This window comes from Schistocerca serialis, chromosome 5 (assembly GCF_023864345.2).
Source record: "Schistocerca serialis cubense isolate TAMUIC-IGC-003099 chromosome 5, iqSchSeri2.2, whole genome shotgun sequence".
Classification (NCBI taxonomy): Eukaryota; Metazoa; Arthropoda; class Insecta; order Orthoptera; family Acrididae; genus Schistocerca; species Schistocerca serialis.
In genome coordinates, this window is record NC_064642.1 from 693,670,645 (window position 1) to 693,692,666 (window position 22,022).

General features: G+C 43.1%; 1 protein-coding gene across 1 annotated transcript in view; it reads left to right on the forward strand.

The window, feature by feature from the left end:
* Positions 1-22,022, forward strand: part of LOC126482181 (hemicentin-2-like) — an 865,734-nt gene that overhangs the window by 703,033 nt on the left and 140,679 nt on the right. Inside the window, exons 8-9 of the mRNA XM_050106159.1 lie at positions 6,468-6,598; positions 11,072-11,231. Of these exons, the coding sequence (XP_049962116.1) occupies positions 6,468-6,598; positions 11,072-11,231 (291 nt within the window). The remainder of the gene's footprint in view (positions 1-6,467; positions 6,599-11,071; positions 11,232-22,022) is intronic.

Consider the following 22,022-nt stretch of genomic DNA (forward strand, 5'->3'; position numbering starts at 1 on the left):
CTTACCCTACAAATTTTACCCTCTACAGCTCCCTCTAGCATCATGGAAATTACTTCCTGATATTTTAACACATGTCCTATCATCCTGTCACTTCTTCTTGTCAGTGTTTTCCACATATTCCTTTTCCCGCCGATTCTGCGGAGAACCTCTTAATTTCTTACATTGTCAGTCAATCTAAATGTCAACATTCCACCCTAGCACCACATCACAAATGCTACGATTCTCTTCTGTTCCGAAGGCTCATATTTGATATTACTAGATTTCTCAAAGTCAGGAATGCTCTTTTCACCACTGCTACCTAGGTAGGAGAATTCCTTAGCTGCGTCTACTTTGTGATCCTCAGTTCTGATGTTCAGTTTCTTGCTGTTATCATTTCTACTACTCCCAAACACTTTTGTCTTTTTTCAGTTCACTGTCAATCCATATTCTGTTATCATCACACTGTTCACTCCATATAACACATCCTGTAACTGTTCCTCACATTCACTAAGGCTAGCAATGTCATCAGCGAATCTTATCATTGATATCCTCTAACCTCTAATTTTAATCCCACTCTTGAATCTTTCTTTCTTTTCCGTCATTGCTTCTTTGATGAATAGATTGAATTGTAGGACCAAAGAATTACATACCTGGCTTACACCCTTTTTAATCCAAGCATTTCGTTGCCTTCCAGTCTTATGTTCCCCCTTGTGCCTTGTAGAAATTTGCACAATTACCTGTCTTTCGCTTACCTCTGTTTTGCTCAGAATTACGAATATCTAGCACCATTTTTCACTATCGAACGCTGTTTCTAGATCGGTAGATCCTACGAGCGAATCTAGATTTTACTTCGGTCTAGTTTCCGCTACCAACCGCGACTTCAGAACTGCCTCTCCGGTGCCTTTACCTTTCCTAAAGCTGAACTGATCGACATCTAATATATATATATATATATATATATATATATATATATATATATATATATATATATATATAATATATCCTCAATTTTCTTTTCCATTCTTCTCTATATTTTTCTTGCCAACTACTTGGGTGCTTGAACTGTTAAGCAGACTGTGCGATAATTCTCGAACTTGTCGACATTTGCAGTCTTGTGAATAGTGTGTATGATATTTTTCGAAACTAAGATGCTGTATCGCCAGACTCGTAATTCTACACACGAACGTGAATAGTCGTTTTGTTGCCACTTCCCCAATGATTTTCCAAATTCTGATGGAATTTTATCTATCCCTTCTCCCTTATTTGAATAAAAGTAGTTCCGGTAACGTGCATTCCTCCTTAACTGAACTGCCAACTGAGTTATTCATTATTACGGTAATTTGAGTCTCTTCAAGTCGGTCTCTTCGTTTCTTAGTACTTCCCTATCCCACGTCTTTGCGCATTGATTCTTGCTGACTAATCTCTTTAACTTCACCCCATACTTTATCATCAAAAATTTTTGACCTGAATCTATGTCTGCAAGCTGGCCCGCCATCAAATCAAATTTCCCATTTCGGTATCTCTGCCTGACAATGATGTAATCTAACTGGAATATTCCCATAAGACCAGGCCTTTTCCAAGTATACCTTCTCTCCTGCGATTCTTGAACAGTGTATTCGCCTGCGAATTTGCTACTGACAGCTGCAATTTATTGCACAACTCCATTAGTCTTTCTCCTCTCTCCTTCCTGCTACCAAGCCCCATAGTTTCCCGTACATCTTTCTTCTAGTCCTTCCCCTGCAACCCCAATCCACTATCCTATTACTGTTAGATTTTCATCTCTCTCTTCATCCTTTGCTTGCGGCGTCGTCCCGTACGCCTAAACTACGGTTGTCAATGTTTGTCTGTTGTCGATTCTGATGACAGCAAACCTATCACTGAGCTGTGCATGCTGATTCACTCTCTGCCCTACCATCCTATTCATGAAGAATCCTACTGCCGTTATATCAGCTCCTGCTGTTGTCGATATTGCCTCACACTCGACGGCGTAGAAATCCTCGTCTTCACTTCATTTCCCCCGCCATATCTAGACTGAACCTTCTTATCTCTCATTCCAGATTTTTCCATCTTCCCTACATTGTTCAAAATTCTGACATTGCACGAGCCGACCGCAGAACCCAACCCTATCGTCAGTTATTCAGTCTTTCTCTCGTGCTTACCTCTCTTTAGATCAGAATGCGGGACTAGTCCGGAATCTTTTGCCAATGTAGAGATGATCATAAACTGTTTTGATTTATAGGCCACATGTCTTGTGAATACATGTTACATATCTGTAATGTTTCCATTGCGCTTTTCATCCTAATGCCATTGATCATTGCTGATTCTTCCGTCTCTTCGGAGCAGTTTCCCATCCCAAGTGCAAGAGAATGCCCTGAACCTCTGTCCGCTTCTCCGCCTTTCTTTGCAAGGCCGTTGGCACACCGAGAGTGACTTGTTATGCTGGAAATCTTTGGTCACCATTGATGCATTGGGAAGTACGAGCAAGTAAAAGCGGGACAGAAACAAGGAACGCAACCCAACGGAGAAGCTGTTGTATTAACTGTGAAATAAAAAAAATCGAAAGAAGTTCCAAATTCAGTTGTCTAAGTAAAGGTTAAAGTCTGATTTCAATACTTAGAAACAAACAAGTGGAATAAATTAAGTATTTTTTTTTTGAACTTTAGAAATAGGTGACATTTTGGGGTGGACGTGCAAAGCTTTGTGACAAAGCAGTTTTTTAAAGGTGTTGGGGCTTCGATGTAAGGCTTCGAATGAAATGCGTACGTGACATAAAACTGAATGTAAATTGTTGTAGATCTTACTCTAACCATGTAGTAGATTTATAAGGATACTATCATTCAGGGTCGAAGAGCTCCTTCACCCTGTTCCAGCGGTGTCACATTTTCCAAACCATGTAGTAGATTTATAAGGATACTATCATTCAGGGTCGAAGAGCTCCTTCACCCTGTTCCAGCGGTGTCACATTTTCCACTGTTCTAATGTTAATATTACATTATACCTGTTTAGGGGAACATATAAACGCCTTTCATACTATTTTCGTAACACATAACTGATGCAAATCTATCTGCATCCGATACAGGCTGTGATATACATAGTCAACAACAAAGAAGAAAGCCAGCGGAAGACATCAACGATTTCGATTTCTTCATATACACTGCCCTGCTCCTTCCCCCCAAATGCCACACCCGCAGCTACAGTAAAAAACAATGGTCAAAGTGTTCTAAATTGATCTAGTTTAAGACTGTTTATTTTTAAGTAACATTTCTCTATGTATGTATGTATGTATGTATGTATAAAAGCTTGTAGATGAACGGAACATGTTCGAAACGCGTTGCATTATGTTAGATTAATCATAAAGTAAAAAGTGACTGGTAGCAGAAACTTGAAATAAATAACAAATAGACGACCGTTATCTCTAGTGAACTGTGCTTATGATCATGCTGTAAAGCTTTATTCTCACTAATTTTGCTTCTTACCCACATTGTCCTCCTGTCTGCAGGCTCGATACGTTCTTTCAGGCCCAGCTGACATTTTTCAAACATCCACCTTTGTGATTTCGGCGATAATCACATTCATTATGATTACGTTTACCAGTGATGATTGTTTTTTCTATGAACTGTCTATCGGTTCATCCGCCATTCCCCGCTACTCACCTCATTGGCTGTCCTGTGCGAGCCCTCCAGTTATTTCAGTGCAGCTGACTTACTCCATTTCTGAAACGACCCGGTTGCTTGCGCAAGGGCACATATAAGATGGTTTGTAGGGGAGGGGTAGATGCTAGACATTGAGGTATGAAGAATTTGCAATATTTGGAGGACGAATGGCGACTTTTATGTGGCCATAAGAAAGTTTCCCTTTCGACCCTGTAAAAAACCTGCGCAATATCAACTTTTAAATCATTTTCTTTCCATGAGAGTTACTGAGTAGGGGGGTGGGGGTGGGGGGCGGAGGACACACATCCCTCTCTTGCCCCAGAGCACTGGCGCCCTTGTGCCTGTGATAGTACACCCTGCGTTTAAAATCAACAAATGTATCACATTATTTTACAAAAACGGCGTAAAACAAAGCTGTAGTAATCATTCACGCAGTTTTCTTGCCTTATACCATTTATGTAATTACCAATACAGTTAGAGGAAAGAGTGGCACTTACTCAACTGTAGGCCTCCAAGATCTCGTATTTAGTGGGTAGCCAATAAAAAATTTCTAAAGAAAAATAATTCCTCATTTCTGAATATGAAGCATTTATCCAACAGGGTTCAAATGGTTCAAATGGTTCTGAGCACTATGGGACTCAACTTCTGAGGTCATTAGGCCCCTAGAACTTAGAACTAGTTAAACCTAACTAACCTAAGGACATCACACACATCCATGCCAGAGGCAGGATTCGAACCTGCGACCATAGCGGTCTCGCGGTTCCAGACTGCAGCGCCTAGAACCGCACGGCCACTTCGGCTGGCTCCAACAGGGTTCCGAGAGCTCTTATATGGAATTTCTTGAAGTGTCGCTAGTCAGACTTTATGTAGATCTATACGGAGACTTGATGCACATTTGAACACTAAACAATTAAAACATGTTAGTTGTCTGCTGAGTACATTACAGGTCAAGGAGGCTGTCGCCTCAGTCCCCTGTTCGTTGCAGGATACCTTGACTGCATAGTGAGGGCATATGATAGAAAACTAAAGAAACTGATAATCGCAAATTATGATGTGGGGTCACTAGAAACGCAAACAAGGTCGGAATTTTTCGACTATGTGGAAGGAAATCGGCCGTGTCCTTTCAGTGGACGATCCCGGCGTGTACCTTGACCGATTTGAGGATATCACTACTACTACTACTCCGAACAGGTGTCGACTCAACGGTACTGACCCACCGCCGCTTCATCCTCAGCCTATTGGTGTCACTGGATGCGGACATGGATGGACATGTGGTCAGCGCACCGCTCTTCCGCGGTTCTCAAATTTCGTGACCGGAGCCGCTACTTCTCCGTCAAGTAGCTCCTCAATCTGCCTCAAGCGCTGAGTGCACCTCGGTTGCCAACAGTGCTCGGCAGGCCAGTCGATCATCCATCCAGGTTCTAGCCAAGCCCAACAGTGCTTAACTTGGGTGAACTGACGGGAACTGGGGCTACCACTGGGGCTACCACTGGGGCTTGAGGATAACATAGGAAACCTACATCTGGATTGCCAGAGACGGGTTCGAAACGTCGTCCTTCCGAATGCAGGGTTCGACTAAACAAAAACAATAATAATAAACTACAAGGAAGAAAGTCACACGTGAGGAAAACGTACTACGAGAGATTTATAAATGTAAGTATTTGGGGTGTGTAATCAGTACATATGAGTGAGTGGAAAAAGTAATTAGGGAAATAGAAGAGGCAACGGGCCGTCTTTGTAATGCAGTCAGCTGAACCCCTTTCGACAACAAAGAGATACTGAGACGGTAAAGGTAGCGACATTGAACAAAGGCAGCCACTCTCGGGAAATGAGTAACGTCAGAAAACATGAGGAAAACGGAAAAGAACAGTACCAGCGAAAGGATCTGAAAGAGAGTCATTTGGAAAAATTTAGTTCTAAAGCATCTGGCAAATACGTCCAAGATCAACAGCTAAAGAAGTTTGGATGTATCCATGGAATGTTGGAAGATTACCTGCAAAGCTTAATGAAGCATGTAGCGGGATATGGCGAGGGAGGACAAGGGCGAATGAAAGGCATGAGAAAATAATGATAGTAAGCATACCTGATGATAATGGTCTGTGAAGAAGAAATAAAACTTGGGGTCCCGATAAAACCTACTCCTTTTTGGCGTTTGCTCCAGACACAGTATCTCTCCTGCATGATTCGACGCGCCATATTTTCATTCTGCCGTTCATGATGCTTTAATAACTTGCTCATAGGAACTGCCTTTGAACCAAATTGAACGTTTTAAGGAAGTTGTAATCCATACACGATCTTCATTTCATTCCGGAATTGCTAAAAGTCGTTTAACTGTTAAACCTTGAAACTTCCTGGCAGATTAAAACTGTGTACCGGACAGAGACTCGAACTCGGAACCAGTGCCTTTCGCGGGCAAGTGCTCTACCATCTGAGCTACCCAAGCACGACTCACACCCCGTCCTCACAGCTCTACCTCTGCCAGCATCTCGTCCCCTACGTTCCAAACTTCACAGAAGCTCTTCTGCGAACCTTGCAGAATTAGCACTCTTGGAAGAAAGGATATTGCGGAGACATGGCTTAACCACAGCCTGGAGGATGTTTCCAGAATGAGATTTTCACTCTGCAGTGGTGTATGTGCTGATATGAAACTTCCTGGTGAGCACTTGCCCGTGAAGGCAAAGGTCCCAAGTTCGAGTCTCGGTCCGGTACACAGTTTTAATCTGCCAGGAAGTTTCATATCAGCGCACACTCCGCTGCAGAGTGAAAATCTCATTCTGTAAAACCTTGTTTGAACCGGTTCTTTCCATTGTCTCTCTGCTTTTCCCACTCTGCCAGATGCGCCAGTGGTGAGGCTGCAGCTGGGGAACTCCCTGAATCCTGACGACATCAAGGAGAACGACGACGTCTACTTCGAGTGTTCCATCCGCGCCAACCCCAAGGAGCACAGGATAGCCTGGCTGCATGACGTAAGTACCCAGCTGCCTTCTAAAAGTGTATGAATAGCTTCTGCTTCTGTAGGTTAATGAAACACCTTATCTACATTCTTGATACGATTTTAGATTAATAGAATGAAGCCAAATTAAGTAAAACTCTTTTCCTCTATCTAGCTAAAATACAAATATCTTTTCACTAAAAATTCACAGTTTAACTACAGTGAGATTTCGATGGCGCAACTAAAACGCCAGTTACGTAAACTGAAGTCGAAGGCTAGAAGTAGAAGCAAAGTTTTAATTTCGGTCGTCACTAGTGCTTGTGCTTTTAAGTAAGGGGGGCTTCAGCTGCTACTTTTTCGAGTCTGGCAGTGTGAAGGTTGACAACCGTGAGACGTACATTATGATCTGACGAATACACTGTGCTTTCAGTGAGATACTGGTGCCTTAATATGCTCCATAGTACAGATTTACCTGGGATATTCAGTGTCGGTGTTAGTATAAGCGACGGGATAACAGTGAAAATTCTGAAAATGTGGACGGTTTGATGAACAGTAAACATTCTTAAAGATGCTGTTGACTGCTTGTGTGTGTGTGTGTGTGTGTGTGTGTGTGTGTGGGTGGGTGGGTGTGTTAGGTCAAGGTTACTGAAAAGAATGACGACGAACAAAGGCTATCAATCAACTATTGGAGAGAATCAAATGATTTAAGTTTTGCATTGATCACGATCTTGAAAGAAGCACGTGAGTTCGAGAAGGGTCTGTGAAGCAACCTGTACACCGTAAAATTACGCTTTCAAAAGTTAATGGAGAAGGATGTGTTGACTTATTTTTTGTATTAGTGGTTTCTTCCGCGAAGAATTGCTGCTGACAACAAGAAAGTAAAAAAAAAAAAGAAAAATTCAACGCACACTGTTAATACACTTACTAACTGGAATCTAAAGACTATTCAGGGCCCTTCCTCCCCTTGTGGTTTGCGGAAATGCATTTTCAGATTCACCGCTCACCTCACTTATCAGGCGTACTTTTGCACCACATCACTGTGTGGGTGCAGCACATCAATTGTGTGATGACGCAAACCTTATGTGATGATGGAAAGGAACAAGTGTATCATTTTGCAAATGAGAACCGTTATTTCCGAATTTCATCTATCGGTAGTCCGCTGACGACGAAAACAGACGGGTATAGGTTTCTAATAATTCCTGTTTTGAACAACAAATACTTTCACAAGATGATGAAGCTACAGAAACTATGACTTCTTTGACAAACTAAGATGGACTTATGGACAGGTTGAAATTTATAATCTTTTACGATCCTAACAAAATCTTTCGGCAGCGAAATTACTTTTTCACACATTGTGTCGTAGTATCATTTTACCAGCTGACACAACACGTGATTTCATAACTGATATGTTAATGAATTGTTCACATGATCCTGTTTAGAATTTTTTCCTGCAATCTGTTCACTCAGTGATATCATAAAGCAGTTTTCTGTACGCTTATTATTGCAGATCTGAAGATGCTTGTATGAACAGCTGCAACTAGTCGTCATTTAATATGTTTTTATTTGCGATCTTGACCTTTAAAATATTTTGAGAAAAATACTTCTCTAACAACTTTCGAAAATCAAGTTTCATAATTCTGTTAAGCAAAGTAACATAGTATTGTTCAGAATGAGATTCTCACTCTGCAGCGGAGTGTGCGCTGATATGAAACTTACTGGCAGATTAAAACTGTTTGCCCGACAGAGACTCGAACTCGGGACCTTTGCCTTTCGCGGGCAACTGCTCTACCATCTGAACTACCGAAGCACGACTCACGCGCGGTACTCACAGCTTTACATCTGCCAGTATCTCGTTTCCTACCTTCCAAACTTTACAGAAGCTCTCCTGCGAACCTTGCAGAACTAGCACTCCTGAAAGAAAGGATATTGCGGAGACATGGCTTAGCCACAGCCTGGGGGAAGTTTCCAGAATGAGATTTTCACTCTGCAGCGGAGTGTGCGCTGATATGAAACTTTCCTGGCAGATTAAAAATGTGTGCCCGACCGAGACTCGAACTCGGGACCTTTGCCTTTCGCGGGCAAGTGCTCTACTACCATCTGAGCTACCGAAGCACGACTCACACCCGGTCCTCACAGCTTTACTTCTGTCAGTATCTCGTCTCCTACCTTCCAAACTTTACAGAAGCTCTCCTGCGAACCTTGCAGAACTAGCACTCCTGAAAGAAAGGATATTGCGGAGACACGGCTTAGCCACAGCGTGGGGGATGTTTCCGGAATGAGATTTTCACTCTGCAGCGGAGTGTGCGCTGATATGAAACTTCCTGGCAGATTAAATCTGTGTGCCGGGCCGAGACTACTCGCGACCTTTGCCTTTCGCGGGCAAGTGCTCTACCAACTGAGATACCGCAGGAGAGCTTCTGTAAAGTTTAGAAGGTAGGAGACGAGATACTGGCAGAAGTAAAGCTGTGAGTACCGGGCGTGAGTCGTGCTTCGGTAGCTCATATGGTAGAGCACTTGCCCGCGAAAGGGAAAGGTCCCGAGTTCGAGTCTCGGTCGGGCACACAGTTTTAATCTGCCAGGAAGTTTCATAGTATTGTTCACTTGATAAGAAGTCAGCCAATCGCGAACTGACCGTCCTCCCTCCCGGATGAGAACGTGACAGCAGTTGCCCCAATGTGAAGATGATAAGCACCAAGCCCGAATGGTGGCAGCCCACTTCGATAGCAGCTTCAACGTTAGTCACTTCGTTAGCTATCTCCATGTAGCACAGTCTAGTCTGAAGAAGACTGATTATTTATGTCGCCCTTTGCTTGCGACACATATCCAAGTTAAGTAATTGTAATTGTCTTTTGTAATAAAACTCATTAATTGGAGTTGTTTGTTGGTGTAGTGAACCGAGCATACTGGATTCCTAGACACTACACCTTCAAAATGGAGCATAACACCAACTGGATGGAATGTCTTCCATATTCTCCTGATCTTCACTGCATCGATAATGTGCAGAGCATGCTACAAGGAGCGGTTTGAAACTGTCCTGTCACATCAGAGACCTTACACGGCATCAAAGAGGTCGCTGTAGAGGAGTAGGACTATATCACCCGGGCTTACCTCGACAATTTCGTAACGAGTACACCTAATCGCATTCAAAAGCGTCTCCAGCCACAACTCGGGCCAATAGGTTTATAAACAAAGTGTCATGCAATATGTTAGGAAACTGCCGTTCTTGCAGCGAAACCTTCGTAAGGTGTTTTTTTCTTTTTTTTGATTGTGTTTATCAAGTGGAAGAGCGTTTATATTCTTTATATCTGTTATCTTATGACTGTACCCAACAGGAAAAATCAGTTTTATTTCCTACTAGGTGTATGAGAAAAGTAATGAGACTAATCATTTACCTATCAACTTTTTTTTTTTTCAAACAGCAATAATAGCCCCCTCAAAGTAGTTCACTTCGGCAGCTATACTTTGGAGGAGTTGCTGTTCCCACTCTTGGTAGCAACGCCGGAATGCCTCAACTGGTAGAGCCTTTTCCATGTTTTCACATTCTTTTGAATATTCTCGAGAGCCCAAAATTGAGTGACATCCTTTTAAGACATGTTTCAATTTAAGGAAGAGAAAAAAGTTGCGAGGACCGAGATAAGGTGAGTAGGGATTGGAGGGGGGGGGACTGTAGAAGAACAGGAATGCCTTTTAAGATAAAAAATTCAGTGATGTAAGTGGTCGTGTGACATGGGGCATTGTCTTGATGCACCATCCACTTATCTGAAATGTCCGGTCTCACTCGATTCACCGTTTTCCTGTGCCTTCCAAGGACATCTTTGTAAATTACTTGGTTTCCAGTTTGTCATGGAAGAAGAAATTCTTTATGCAGGATACCCATACTGTTAAAAAAATCAAACCAGCTTTGTTTTTTAATTAGGAGGTCTTCCTGGGTGATGTCCACCTTGATCGTGTTTTCGGCCTCTCAAAATTTATTTGCGCCGCCGAAAAACTTCTCCCATTGATGAGAAATGTTCCCCAAAGGCCTGTTTGAACTTTTGAAAGGTTGCACTCTCAAATTCCCTACGTTTAACATGAAACGTGATGGAAAACGGTGCTCTAAATTCCGCTGTTCCATTTTCACACAACAAATACATAACTTCACTGATGGCGCTCTCAAACATCGCGTTATGCGTTTATGGAGCTGAAACTCGGTCTGATCTCCTGGAAGGAATGAACACAACAGTCTGCACAAACAGAACAATACAGCGTTGCCAGGTCGCTCGCAGTGTTGCCAGTTTCATTACTTTTCTCACACACCTCGTATTATGTGCATTACTGACAAGAAAGATATGTGCAACGTTTATTTTGACCACTTTCTATCGAATATTTAAATAAAATGCTTCTGTGTCCACTACTATCCTATCTTTCCCTAAATAACAAGCGCCTAACGCCCCGTGGCTCCACATGTACCCTGGTAACGGCGCGCACTTGTGTGTAACGAGGCGTGCGTGTTGCGTGTGTGGTGCAGGGCGCGCCGGTGGTGCAGAACATGTCGGCGGGCGTGATCCTCAGCACGGACAGCCTGGTGCTGCAGGGCGTGACACGACACCACGCCGGCAGCTACACCTGCGTCGCCGCCAACGAGCGCGGCGAGACCGCCAGCCGCCCCGTCTTCCTCAGGGTGCGATGTGAGTACCGCTCCAACTTGCTCCTCTTCATCGTTACGAGGGCCAGTCTCGACGTAACGTCTCCTATTTTATTATTTTTATCGTACAAGAAACGTAAATCCCTTATACATATTATTTATTTATTTATTCTTGTCAGAAGCATTTACGATGTATAAAATAATGTACAATATTTACATGTCGTGTGTATATGTATTTACAATACAATTATTTACACTTTTGCCACCAAGAAGTTAGCAACCTCTGTTGCATTTGGCGTTGCATGTAGCACGTCTTCTGTTGTGCATGTTGCTGGACTTTGGATCCACTGGAGCAGGTGGAAGATGGTCTGCGTTGCTCCACACTCACAGAGTGGCGGCTCCTCTAGGAAACCCTATTTAGTCAAATTTCTCTTACATTTCGTAACACCCGAGCGTAGTCTGTTGAGGGATCTGCACGTACTCCAACTCTCTGTGTATCCGGGTGGTAGTCTGTCGGTTGGTGTAATCCATCCCACAGTACTGGTAAGCCTTGCACGCCATATTTCGATTCGGCGTTGCTGTGGTGCCCCAACTAGAGCCTCGGTAGATCTGCGGAAGGTCTTTCTGGACTTGAGCCATGGGTTTGCTGATTGATAGCCATATTCGGGGTGGTTTCTGAGTTTTTAATTCTCAGTTTTTTCTGCTACCTCTCGGCGGATGTCGGGGGGTTGCAATTCCAGCGAGGCTGTACAGTTTATCCAGAGCAGTAGGCTTCGGGCACCCGGTGATGATACGACAAGTATCATTAAGAGCGAGATCTACTGTTTTGGCATGGAAAGAACTGAACCACACTGGGCTTGAGTAAATTCAAAGTGTAAGCTGCTTTTACATCAACCAAAGTAAACACTTTTAACCAATACTTTGCTGGTCTGCTAGGCATTTATTGCCTGAATGGAATGGGCAGTTTCCTCTAAATGCCAAATGCTGTTCGTCAACAGATAAGATATTCACTAGGTGAAAAATATTTTTGACAATTGTTCGTGAATAGTTCAAGTACCTCTCTGATAGAAGCCAACTTGTCAGTCTCTCTGCGAACACCTCTACCAAGGATATTATCAAACCTAAGACATCTCAACAGAAATCTGAATCGGTGCTCACTTATGCATAAATAGTATAAGTCCGTTTCCCTTTGAGTTATCGCAGAATTTCGATATACTCTTCCTAGAACATCTCAAAGATCCACACAGATATAACAAACCAATCAAAGCTCTGATCTCTATCGCATCTGTTTCTTTAGCATCCATTTCCCTAGAGAAGTTACCACGAATTTCACTGATGGATATATTAGTGCTTGTTGCGATAATGCTTATTATGTTTTCTTCCAAGAAACTCCGGCAGAGTAACACAGCGCAAGGGAAGAGGTTCTCACAGTGTTGGCGTGTGCTGCCCACGTGGCGCCTGTTAGCTTTCTGATGATATTTTTCCTGGCTGCCAGTTTTTGCTTGGTATTTAGGCAGTGCCTTTTATATGTTAATGCACTGTCAAGGGTGACCCCTAGGTATCTGGGATACGTACAGTGTTCTAGAGATGTTGCTTCCCAGGTGATACTGAGAGCTCTAGCTGCCTTCTGGTTTTTACGATGGAAAGAGCAAGTCTGTGTTTTTCTAGGATTTGGTCTCAACTGGTTTTTCCTGTAGTAAGCTGACAGTTTTCTCAGTGCTTTGGACAGTTTCTCTTCAACAGTTTCAAAGCAGCGGGCTTGGGCTGTGATAGCACAATAATCCGCATAGATGAAGCTCTGTGTTCCTTCAGGTAGTGGTTGATCGTTTGTGTAGATGTTAAACAAAGCTGGAGCAAGCACACTTCCCTGGGGTAATCCGTTTTTTAGTGATCTCCATCTGCTTCTCTTGCCCTGGAAACCAACAAAAAATCTTCTATTTTCAGAGAGAATCCTTATGAAAAAGGTTACCTGGTAGTCTCTAGTGGCACTGTACAGCTTCATAAGAAGTCTTCTATGATTAACTGTATCATAAGCTGCTGTTGGAGCCATAAATACAGCTCCTGATTCCTGCAAGTGGTGCCCCTGCATAGATATCTGAAGCAGGTACTGAATTGAACATCAGCATTCCAGAATCACTTCTGAGTTCAAACTTATAGATATAATGATAGCTACAACATTCACGACGGGGTAGCCCCACGGTCTGGGCGCCTTGCCACGGTTCGCGCGGCTAACGCCGTCGGAGGTTCGACTCCTCCCTCGGGCATGTGTGTGTGTTGTCCTTAGCGAAAGTTAGTTTAAGTTAGATTAAGTAGTGAATAAGCCTAAGGACCGATGACCTCAGCAGTTTGGTCCCATAGGAACTTACCACAAATTTACAAATAACATTCACTATTTATTTATCATTTTTCAGTGTAATCACAACCTTTCTCGGCAGGGTGTTTCTTCTTTGAAACAAGACCATGTATACGTGTGTCGTACAAATCGTGGATCTGCTTCCTCACCCATTGACACGCGGAATTTTTCAAAGTATCTGCATTTTCGACGGCCTTGTTGCAGTGGTAACACAAGTTCCCTGCAGATCAACGAAATTACTCACTGTCGGGCTTGGCTAACACTTGGGTGGGTCACAGTCCGGGTCTGCCAAGAGCTATTGGCCGCTGGGGTGGACTCAGCATATCCGTGGCCAACAGAGGAGCTGCTTGACTGAAAAGTAGTATCAGGAGAAATAGTGACATCGGTCACGAAAACTGAGTGAGAGTGGTTTGCTGACTACATACCGCTCTGTACCTGCATCTGGTGACGATTAACCCTCCGTCGCTCGCGCGGATGACACTCATCATCCACATGAATTTCCCGTTCAGTTTTGTCTCACAGGGCAGGATTGAGATCGAGCAATTTTCAGCACCTTTCTGTTAACACTCCAGCAGTTACCTCCAATCATTGCTGGCTTTCAGTTTCGAAAGATACATTGTTAATGAAACTTTATTATAGTCTGGAGGACACTTGTCATCCACGCGTGCTCTGCTGCCACAATCTGGAACAAAGTAAGTCTGTATTACTTTATTGCTTTCTAGATTCAGTCGATCTTTCATGTGCGTATATTTGGACTAATTGGAACTGACTGCAGTTACCTTTGCTGTTACCTAATAGTCTCTTTATTTTTAGATTGTGGAAGAAATCTCAAAAGCAAAAGAACCTCTGACAGAGTTTAGTAGAGTTCCTAGTGTATGGTTGGAATAGTTCAATGGGCTGAGAGATGAAGATTCTCACAGTGATAGCGCTGACTCAGAGACTGACTGTGTTCATGAAAGAGGTCATGAATCAGAAACAGAAAAAGAAGTGCCAGAGAATGATGAATATGAGTCACAGGAAGAAGTAACTCAAGAGGATGTATTTATTTTAGGGAAAGATGGAATAACTAAATGGAGGAAAAACAAATATCCTACCATTGTTAGAAGCAAATCTTGTAATATTATTACGCATTTTCCTGGACCAAAACATCAAGCTCGTATAAAAAAAAAAAGACAAAAACAGAGATTCTGAATGTGTTCTTGGAAGAAAACGTAATAAGCATTATCGCAACAAGCACTAATATATCCGTCAGTGAAGTTCGTGGTAACTTCTCTAGGGAAAGGGATGCTAAAGAAACAGATGCGATAGAGATCAGAGCTTTCATTGGTTTGTTATATCTGTGTGGATCCTTGAGATGTTCTAGGAAGAGTATATCAAAATTCTGGGATACCTCAAAGGGAAACGGACTTATATTATTTATGCATAAGTGAGCACCGATTCAGATTTCTGTTGAGATGTCTTAGGTTTGATAATATCCGTGGTAGAGGTGTTCGCAGAGAGACTGACAAGTTGGCTTCTATCAGAGAGGTACTTGAACTATTCACGAACAATTGTCAAAAATATTTTTCACCTAGTGAATATCTTAACTGTTGACGAACAGCATTTGGCATTTAGAGGAAACTGCCCATTCCATTCAGGCAATATATGCCTAGCAGACCAGCAAAGTATTGGTTGAAAGTGTTTGCTTTGGTTGATGTAAAAACGGCTTACACTTTGAATTTAGAGCCGTATGGCAGTAAGCAACCAGAGAGACCATGTAATGCCAGTAATTCAGCTGAAGATATTGCTCTTCGAATGGTCGAACTGTTTCAAACGTTGGAATATATTATACTGTGTACGAATATTAAATTATTATACAGGGTGATTCAAAAAGAATACCACAACTTTAAAAATGTATATTTGATGAAAGAAACATAATATAACCTTCTGTCATACATCATTACAAAGAGTATTTAAAATGGTTTTTTTTCACTCAAAAACAAGTTCAGAGATGTTCAATATGGCCCCCTCCAGATACTCCAGCAATATCAACCCGATACTCCAACTCGTTCCACACTCTCTGTAGCATATCAGGCGTAACGGTTTGGATAGCTGCTGTTATTTCTCGTTTCAAATCATCAATGGTGGCTGGGAGAGGTGGCCGAAACACCATATACTTAGCATACCCCCATAAGAAAGAATCGCAGGGGGTAAGATCAGGGCTTCTTGGAGGCCAGTGATGAAGTGCTCTGTCACGGGCTGCCTGGCGGCCGATCCATCGCCTCGGGTAGTTGACGTTCAGGTTTCATAACTAACCTTTTTCGTAGGACTCTCCATACAGTTGATTGTGGAATTTGCAGCTCTCTGCTAGCTCTGCGAGTCGATTTTCCTGGGCTGCGAACAAATGCTTGCTGGATGCGTGCTACATTTTCATCACTCGTTCTCGGCCATCCAGAACTTTTCCCTTTGCACAAACACCCATTCTCTGAAAACTGTTTATACCAAATTTAATACACCACCTATCAGGAGGTTTAACACCATACTTCGTTCGAAATGCACGCTGAACAAATGTCGTCGATTCACTTCTGCCGTACTCAATAACACAAAAAGCTTTCTGTTGAGCGGTCGCCATCTTAGCATCAACTGACGCTGACGCCTAGTCAACAGCGCCTCAAGCGAACAAATGTACAACTAAATGAAACTTCATAGCTCCCTTAATTCGCCGACAGATAGTGCTTAGCTCTGCCTTTTGTCGTTGCAGAGTTTTAAATTCCTAAAGTTGTGGTATTCTTTTTGAGTCACCCTGTATTTAGATTTAATAAAAAATCATAAAATCATTCATAAAGACCGTTGAAAGTATACAAATATACCGCTTGCTTTGTGAATGACACCTGTCATCCACACGAGTGACCAGATCATGAATTTTCGAGCTGGTAACGGAGGGTTAAAGGGCTGAGGATCACAATGCTGCAGGTCGGCACTATGCGGCCTTGAAGGCCTGTTCGGACGATGTTTGTTTGTTTGTATCTAAGAGATCTTCGAAGACTGTACGATCAGGCACTGTGGCTGATGGGGCAAGAATTCCCAATCAATTTTTTGCAATATAGCTAGTGTCGAAGTGAACGATGTAGAGTCTTGCATTGCCGTGGAAAAGAAGAACATCAGCAGTTGCAGTTGATCTACTTACTCGCTGCAGACGTGCCTTAAACCTATTGAGTGTTTTCACATATTGGACACGTATCAAACAATCAGCCAGAACAACTCCATTTTCATGTTGTCTGAAGTCACTGCAGTCGCTGGTCGACAGCTCCGCGTTGCGTCAGCCAACCCTATTCGTCCCTCGACATCTCCATAGCGACGAACCCGTCTGCCAACGTTGGTGACGCCCGCCGCGGCGCTCCCACACTCCATTCATTCATAGAGCGCTGCGGTGTACGTACATTAATTTTGTAAACTTATACAGTGAGCAATACTTAGGATTTGTCGTCCTGGAACAAGCGTTCGACAGATGGTCGAAATTCTGAGAAAAATAGGGGTAAGCTATAGAGGGAGATGGGTAATACACAATATGTACATGCGCCAGGAGGTAATAATAATAGTAGACGACGAAGCGTGAAGCGCTCGGATTAATAAGGGCGTAAGACAGGGTTGTAGTCTTTCGCCCCTACCGATCAAACTGTACATCGAAGAAGCAATTATGTAAATTAAACAAAGGTTCAAGAGTGGAATTAAAATTCGAGATAAAAGGATATCAATGATATGATTCACTGGTGACATTGATATCCTGAGTGAAAGGGGGGATGAATTACATTATCTTCTGAATGAAATGAACAGTCTAATGAGTACAGAATATAGATTGAGAGTAAATCGAAGAACAACGAAAGTAATGAGAAGTAGCAAAAATGAGAACATCGAGAAACTTAATGGTCACGAAGTGGATGGAGTTAGGGAATTCTACCTAGGCAGCAAAATAATCAGTGACGGAAGGTGCAAGAAGGACATCAAAAGCACACTAGCAGTGGCAAAATGGATGTTCCTGTCCAAGAGAAGTCTACTGATGTCAAACGTAGGCCGTAATTTGAAAAAGAACTTTCTGAGTACAGCATGCGTTGTGCGAAAACCGGAGCAGAAGAGAATCGAAGCGTTTGAGAAGTGGTGCTATAGACGAATGTTGAAAACTAGGTGGACTGCTAAGATAAGGAATGAGGAGATTCTGCGCAGAACGGGAGAGGAAAGGAATATGTGGAAAGGGGTCAAGAATTTTCTCTGCCTCTTGATGAATGGGTGTTGTGTGATGTCCTTAGGTTAGTTAGGTTTAAGTAGTTCTAAGTTGTAGGGGACTGATGACCATAGATGTTAAGTCCCATAGTGCTCAGAGCCATTTGAACCATTTTGCAAATGCTACTCTGAGATGGCACAGGAGAGGAATTCGTGGCAAGCCGCCTCAAGCCACAAGACTGATGACGCAAAAAAAGGTACAGTGTTGCCGTTTTTTTATGTAGGTCACTGTTACTGATGCATTCTGTAGAAGAAAGTTTATGGAAGTGCGCCAAAATCAGGATGACTACGTTACAATCTTTATGAAGGACAAAAAAAAAAGAAAAAATACAGGGCTTTACTTTTTGACTGACAGTCGTACATACAATGTGAATGGTTCATCCAACAGACGACACTTCAGAGTGTGATCAGGATCTTTCACCTCTCCATCTGCTTCATCTGGGAAGAGGGGATGTCCGACCTTAGGACATCAGTCTGACAGCGCAGTACTTTCACCTTCATTGTGTTAGCATTTCATCTGCAGCGTAGTGTGAAATCACTATCAGAGGCCGGCTTTTCTCTTGGGAGGCTGTCACGATTCTAGAGGTTTCATTTTATTTTTGCTCCATTTCCATGTTCTGTTCCTGATGCGAAACTGCGTTCCCCAGATGAACATGTTCCTGGATCGCAGGCATTGTATGGCTCGTATCTCTCTCTCTGTCTCTCTCTCATACTCCGCAAACGTCGTCGAATTCACATCACACTTTTTCAAAATGTCCTCCGCTAGCCGAAGTGAAGTGGCGCAAACGGGCTGCTAAATTTCCCATTGCATCTTGTAGTGTCTCAGTGGAAATGAGTTCACTTGCCACACTGATCGATGATTCAAATTCGTCCAGCATGATAAAATAGTTCCAGTAGCAAAGCCTTTCAATGTGAACCATAAAAAATGTTCACAAGGAGTATGGGTGAATATGGAGACCAGTCTATGCCAGCGCTACGTAACTTGGGATAATGCAACGGAATGACGCTATTCCCAATATTCTCCTCGAGAATGCGGACCACCTGTTTGGTGCAATATGGTCAGGCGCAATCTTACACGAACAACTTTTCAGTGGGTCCACCCATCAATTTTTGCTGTGTGCTAATTATTTCAGAGCTATGGAACTTAATGGTCACTGCTTATCTATTCCTGCATGAAAAAAATGACTGACAATGCCTACGCTACATACCGCAGCCCAAACGCTAACTTTGGGAGAATGCAGTGGTTTCGTTTCTCACAAATAGGGATTTCCGGAACCCCAAAACCTCCTGCTTTGTACATTCACAATTCCATTCATCAGTACCCGTAAACTAGACAACAACAAATTCTTCATTATTGATGTTCTTGAGATACTGGTTTCCATAGTCAGTGCTTTGTTGAACAGCGGTTGCGAATATGATCTGGTGACTTCCGATTTTGAATGGCAACATATGTATACTGCTTCTCAACATTGCACACCTGCTCGAATGTACAAGATTTCTCTCTGCCGCAATTCTACCGACGGATTTTCTCGTACGCTGGTGAAGCCCAGAATTAATGGTGTCATTTTTAGGAATAACATTAGGCCAACATACACTACAGGACCAGGCACACTGCTTAAATGTTAGAATTTGGAGAATAGCTTGCGAATGGTTTTGGCTTCGGGTTCTTTGGAACATTATAACGTTGTAGACTTGTTGCTGCATTAGTGTGTTGTAACCTGTGGCATGATAGAACGAGAAACATACGTTGTTCAATTGGCTACTTCATTTCAACCTTATCCTTTTGTAATGTGTGGGTGTCTTTGACGGGTGTTTGTGCGGCAGGGTGAGTCACAAGCCACTAGATGACAGTAGAAACGTTTTATTTACTTCCCAATAGTTTATACCAATAAACGGGTGGGCATTGTATGGTGATCATCGAACATGCGGACCTCAGTCCATGATGTGTACGGGAGATTCAACTGGCAGTCGCTACTTCTCGCTCGCTGTAGCAGTGTCGCACGCTCTGCCTTCCCTGCCTACAGGTGGTGCTGGTTCTGCTGTAGATTGATATGCCTCGGTCAGACTTAGCCATAGTCACGGCTGGTTGGTGGATAGTCCTGGACTAAGCCACCAGAGAATCTGGGCTAGTGATATCTGGCGATGGTGGTCGCCGAGTGGATTGGTAGCTGGACGGGCTGCTATCCTATGCTTGGCTCATCCGTGCAGCTGATGGACCCGCAGGCTGGCGGTCTCATTAGAATGACGGCTGAGAGTGGCGGCCACAAAGCACCACAGTGGACGCTGTGGACGCTGATTCACAGCCGTGTCTCGGGTGTCCGCCAGTAATCGTATGTGACAGTGCAGGTTAGTTATTAAGTGACCGCCACAAACATCAGGTACACCACGTGCCGAAGACTATCTAGTTATGCTCTCTGCTCCCCGATCAGGTAGACTGGCCGTGGCTCTTAGGTGGGTGACCTGGCATAGTGCTCGACCAGTGTATTATGCCATGTGTCTCTATTCCGGCAGTGAGCACTTGCCGCTGGCTCATGTCGTTAGACTTTAGCACGCTAAGCTCCTTTCAAATATCAGTAGTGAAACTGATGGCTGTCTCATTTGGAGTATTATTTACAGCCTCTGTGCATTGTGATTTTAGAATCATTTGTTGGAAAGTTTTGTAACAACTCCTTCGAAACCTTTGTATAAAATTCTTACAGCTTTCATATTAATAAACTGTTTGTTTCATCCAGTTGTCGATCTATGTTCTCAGGCAACTTTACTTTCAAATCGGAAGGCCATTTGTTGATCATACTGTATTTGAGGTCAGGCCTCTAAAATTAGGGGGTTTTGGGGTGATTCGTTGATCACACTGTATTTGAGGAGAACTCGGAGAGTTTATTATTATTATTCTTGTGTCAGAAACATATATAAAACACATTTTATACAATTGTTGACAGATCAACACAGTTTATATAATCTTTGACCAAAATTTTGCCACTTCCAATGCATTTCCCGTTGACTAGTGAAGATCATCTTCCGCGCAGGTAGCTGGACACAGTCGACACTGGCGCATACGTCGAACTATCTGTTCTTCCCCACAGACACATTGGGTTTTGTTTCCTTCAGTGCATCCCAATTTTGACAGGTTAACCCATGCCTATTCAAGGACTTCCAGATTGACCAAAAGATACTGGAAATCTTTTCCACATGTGACATGCCTCAGTCATCCACAGTTTCACCCTGGCTTCTTCATCAGTGGTTGTTAATTTCTCCGACGTTCTGAGGAAACCTTTCCTTGATCTTAGTCGTTGTGGGTACGATTGTTGCCCGTGCATGGAACGCTATTTTTTCCTGCTCCTGTTTCGTTCTTTCCCTGTTTGCTGCTATCGAACGGGAGGTGGTGCAATTTCTGCAAGGTGGTAGGGCCATTCGACTGGAGTTGAATTCAGGCAGCCTGTTATATTTCGGCATGTTCTTCTAGGGCAATATCCACCCGTCTGGCATATGTTGACTTATACCAAACAGGACAGGCATACTCTGCAGTGGAGTAGTATAATGCCATTGCAAAAGTTCGCGTGGATTCAACTTGACTGCCTCATTGAGATCTGGCCAGTTTTCTCACTAGGTTGTTCCTGGAGGAGGGATTTAATTAGAAATTCATGTAGTGTTTTTTGAACGTCAGAGATCTGTCAAGTAATATTGCTAAAGATTTTGGACTGTCACTTTGTTCCAATTCAATCCCTGACCATTCTACTTTTGACTTGCGGGTGGCTTCCCTGTTTCTCAGCCGGCCGTGGTGGCCGAGCGGTTTTGGGCGCTTCAGTCCGGAACCGCGCGACTGTTACGGTCGCAGATTCGAATCCTGCCTCGGGCATGGATGTGTGTGATGTCCTTAGGTTAGTTAAGTTTCAGTAGTTCTAAGTTCTAGGAGACTGATGACCTGAGATGTTAAGTCCCACAGTGCTCAGAGCGATTCTTTTGTTTCTCAGATGGAAAGCACACAATTGTGTTTTTGATGGTTTTTTTTTTAAGCTGATTTACTCTGTAGTATTTTGACATATAATTAAGAGCACTGTTTAGGGTGATATCTATTGGGTCGAAGTTTGTGCTTTGGGTTGCTAGAGCGAGATCATCAGCTTACAAGAAACTCCTGCAGTTGGGGACTATGTGTTGGTCGTTAGTATCTATGTGACGGCTGGTCCCGGCGGAGGTTCGAATCCTCCCTCGGGCGTGGGTGTGAGT